The sequence below is a fragment of the Macrobrachium nipponense genome, chromosome 5, assembly GCF_015104395.2.
Source record: "Macrobrachium nipponense isolate FS-2020 chromosome 5, ASM1510439v2, whole genome shotgun sequence".
In the NCBI taxonomy this organism is placed as follows: domain Eukaryota; kingdom Metazoa; phylum Arthropoda; class Malacostraca; order Decapoda; family Palaemonidae; genus Macrobrachium; species Macrobrachium nipponense.
The window spans coordinates 113949906-113954303 of NC_061107.1; the positions used below are offsets into that span (position 1 = coordinate 113949906).

Sequence of the window (4398 nt, forward strand, 5' to 3'; positions counted from 1 at the left end):
CTACTATTCAAAATCAAACTAATTGCAAATTGAAGTGACCCTTCGTCTCGGTGCCGTAAAAACTTTTAGATTATTTTTGCAGTATGAAGATCATTGCTGTCAATGAAGAAACGACAGTATTTATTATGTTTGTTAGCTCCCATTCAAATTCACTAATTTCAGTGATAATTGGATACCCACGCTCCGTTTCCTATAAGGCTGAGTTGCAGGATTCTTTTGAACGACTATCATTTGTTACTATTGTTACTAGCGTACCCATATCATAAAAAAATGACGTGATGTCCTGACCTTAGTGCCGTTACGTACCTTTCCGAAGCTCGGATGAAGGTACCAGTATTCTCCATCCTTATAAAGGGGGATTGTCGAGAGAAGGTGGTCCCGGGCTCGACGGCAAAATTTTGGACCGGGGCAATACCCATCTTTATTGGCCCTGGTCCTGGTCTCTTGAGACATTTCGTACCATCCACAAGCTTGGACCAGGGCACCTTTATTCAGCATACTTGTAAAGGTGCTTATGGTTTTGTTAGTATTACGTGCAAAGTTATTCTCCGAAAAACGCATGAATACGCATTGCGTTTTTTATATGTATATCGCTGTGGATGATTGTTATTATAAAAAATCTCTCTCTCTCTCTCTCTCTCTCTCTCTCTCTCTCTCTATCTCTCTCTCTCTCTCTCTCTATCTCAGTTATATATATATATATATATATATATATATATATATATATATATATAATACGTATATAATATATATATATATATATATCTATATATATATATATATATATATATGTATATATATATATATATATATATATATATATATATATATATATATATGTGTGTGTGTCTGTGTGTGTGTGTGTGTGTGTGTGTGTTTTTATGTTTGTATATTTCTACATACGTTTTTTCTATTGTTTTGAAGTCGGATAGGGAGATAGGCAACTGGCCAGTGAACCTAGAACAAAGCCTTGTCCTGATTCATTATGTATACGGAGACATGCAAAGGAGATACGGACTAGGATGCAGAAGACGTAATTTTTTTTTTATTGTAGTTCTCTCTCTCTCTCTCTCTCTCTCTCTCTCGTCTCTCTCTCTCTCTCTCATCTCCTCCTCCATCTCTCTCTCTCTCCTCTCTCTCCTGGCCCCCGTCCATCTACGTAGAAGTAGAATCCAAGAGGTTTGTTACTGAATGTTCTTGGGCAGTCAGAAAGAGCAGGTGTAAATCTTGATAAATGCATAGACCCTTCATTGAAAATTATGTGTTGTATACGTCTCTCATTTGCAGTTTATGGTGTGTTACTCAATATTTTGAGGCAGTAGTCATAAGCGTTTTGTAACTTTGTTCGTTGTATACCGGGAGGTTTTGAGTAACACTTCTTCCTACAAAGGCCCCCTTTTCCTAAGAGTCAATTCCAGGATATAGTCACCGCCTGCCGGTCATAATGCCCTTAACCTTTTGAAAAACTTTCATAAAATCTGCAAGTACCTTTTTATATGAAATATTTTTAATTTAAACCAACGAACAACCCAAAATCGGAAAGTTAACTTGATTTGATGGAGGTATTTGCACAAAAATGCAATAAATATTGCAAAACAAGAGTGTTCAGACACCCAAAACCTCAACTTTTCTACCTAGAAAGTTTTTTTTTTTTAATTTATTCATTAATTTTTTTTTGTAGATGGGATTACATATAATGCTATCAGGTTCCTCACAACAGTGAGTGGAAATCCAGTTCTGAAACTTTACAACATGATATGGTCAGGACAGCCCATACCCAAAGCATGGAAGAAGTCGCTCATAATACCAGTGCCAAAACCAGGAAAGCCAGGTGAATTTCGACCTATTTCATTGACATCATGTCTGTGCAAGGTATTTGAAAGAATGTTACTAAATAGGCTCAATTTCTTTATTAGGAAAAAGCTCTCAAAGAATTTATATGGCTACATACCTGGGAGGAGCACACACCACTGTATTCATAGAGTAAGTGCAGCCTTAGGGTTAAAATACACAGTGTTCATAGATCTAAAGGGAGCCTTTGATAGGGCTAGCCATATAATTATTTTAACAGAGTTGGCGGAAATGATAGAAGGAAGACTCCTACAGCTCATAATGGATTACCTAACAGATAGAATCAGTTGTGTCTACTTTGAAGGTGTACTATCAAGATGGGAAAAAATGGAGTTGGGTACCCCTCAAGGAGGTGTTCTGTCACCCACTCTTTTTAATATTCTAATGAATGTACTAGGAAAAATTAATATACCAGGAATCATAATAACCATATATGCAGATGACATAGTAGTACAAGCTAGCACAAATAAAGAGAATAAAACAGGCAATTAAGGCATGCACATCATTATGTAACAGCATAGGATTATCATATCACCTGAAAAGGACTAAGATGATAGCAAGGGGTACACACAACCCTTGATACTGCACATACAAGGGCAGAGAATAGAGAAGGTAGCGCAGTACAAGTACATGGGTGTCATACTTAATAACAGGTGTCATAAATTGTATGAAGTTAAGAGAATAGTACAGGCTTCAGCAGCAAGGTTACGCCTTCTTTGGAAAGTAGCATGTGGCTCTGTGGGTGCAAGTGTACCTATGGTGAAGCGACTTTATACATCTATGATAAGATCAATAATTGACTACAGTAGTAGCATGTTGCTGCCGCTGAGGAAGAGCTATATTGGTATCCTAGAAATCATCCAGAACAAGGCAGCAAGAAGTATAATAGGGGCACCTAAAAGTGTCAGGCAAGAAATATTGAGGAATGAGGCAGGTCTGCATCCAATACATCACAGAATAGCAAGAACAGCAATCATCCAGTTGTATAGGTCCATCATGACGGATGATGATGGATTAACAAGAGATACTCTAATTCACAGCTATCCTAGAAGATTGAAGAATGGTTGGGTTACTGCAGCAAGACAATTAATAGAGGATTCTAGCATGAAAGAATACTTAGATGTAACCAAGATAGATGTAAAAGACATCCCCCCATGGAGCGTACCAGAGACTGAGATATTGCTATCAGCTTTAAAAGGGAAAAAGGAAGAGATGAATCCTGCACTGCTGAAGGATGACTATTTCCAGAGGCTGGACAGTATTCAAGGGGAACGGGTACATTATTACACAGATGGGTCACTCCTGGAAGATGGTAGAGCAGGAAGCGGGGTAACTGTATATCAGAATGGAGAGGAGGTATACTCTCTGTCATTATGATCATCAGATGGATGCTCCATATTACAGTCAGAACTTCTAGGTATTACAGGTGCCCTGAGTATCATAAATAGAAATAAGGACAATGCCATAATAGCAACAGATAGCCTGAGTGCCTTGCAATCACTAACACCAAGAAAAGCTGGATCAAATATCATAGTGAGAAGAGCTATAGACCTGCTATCACAGATCAGACGAGCCAACAGAATGGTTACATTCATATGGGTGCCTTCACACATTGGTATCAAAGGCAATGAGAGAGCCGACGAGCTTGCTAAAGAAGGCGCAAGGAAGGAGAGAGTGGATTACAAACTGACACCATCCCTGAGTATGTTGAAGGACTCAGTTGGTATGGAAATAATGCAAAGATACAATGAGAAAATAGAGATACTCAAAGAAACACACTCATCAATAAGAAAATACCTTGAAATTACTGGAGGTAAACCACCTGACTACAAACTTTGTGGACTGGAGAGCAGAAGAGAGCAAACAACATATAGCAGACTAAGGATGCAGAGCCGATACCTTTGGGAGGTACTGCCAGCTGTCAGTCCATCAGAAACATGCTGCAGACTATGTGGCGAGTTAAGGAAGCACACTCTAAGTCATTATCTCGTGGAGTGTGAAGAGATTACTCATTACAGGCCACAGGGACTCAGTGAAGTTGACCTACTCAAGCATTTTCTGCAACCTGGTGTGCTGAAAAGGGTTATCAATACTCATCCAAAATTTGCTTGCTCCAGATAGTCAATAGACTTGTATATATTGTATCTTGTTGTACAAAATCAAATTGTAGTATGTTTTATTCACTTAGTAGCATAAGAAATAACTGTTGTATTTCTACTTTGTTTTTATAATATTTTCTTGAAATCTTATGCTTTGACTTCATCTAAATGCAATTCTCTCATCAAAATAATTATCTGTATATTGTGCAGAACTAAATTGTAGTATACATTTATTCTTTAGTTACGTGTAGTACCAATGAAAATTTTGTTATGGACCTTTTTTTTCATAACTTTTATTTAAAATTTATATGTTGACTCATCCAAATGTAACTCATTCAGTTAAATATCTATATTAGCATATTGAACATAAAACTACATTGTAGAACATACTATTTTGGAACCTCGTGTTAACATCATTATAACTGTTGTATATGTAATTTTTTCATAT

General features: G+C 37.2%; 1 protein-coding gene across 1 annotated transcript; it reads left to right on the forward strand.

Moving 5' to 3' along the window:
* The first annotated feature begins 2481 nt into the window (after positions 1-2481).
* Positions 2482-3972, forward strand: LOC135215892 (uncharacterized). The gene is made up of 2 exons (XM_064250846.1): positions 2482-3207; positions 3256-3972. Exons 1-2 carry the CDS (start codon positions 2482-2484, stop codon positions 3970-3972), a joined length of 1443 nt encoding a protein of 480 aa, XP_064106916.1.
* Positions 3973-4398: the final 426 nt, after the last annotated feature.

Excerpts from the sequence above, each read along its gene's own strand:
- LOC135215892 (XM_064250846.1), top strand. The coding sequence starts at position 2,482 with ATGGGTGTCATACTTAATAACAGGTGTCATAAATTGTATGAAGTTAAG. Across the intron at positions 3,208-3,255 it reads TATATCAGAATGGAGAGGAG|TCAGAACTTCTAGGTATTAC; the intron begins GTATACTCTCTG and ends TCCATATTACAG.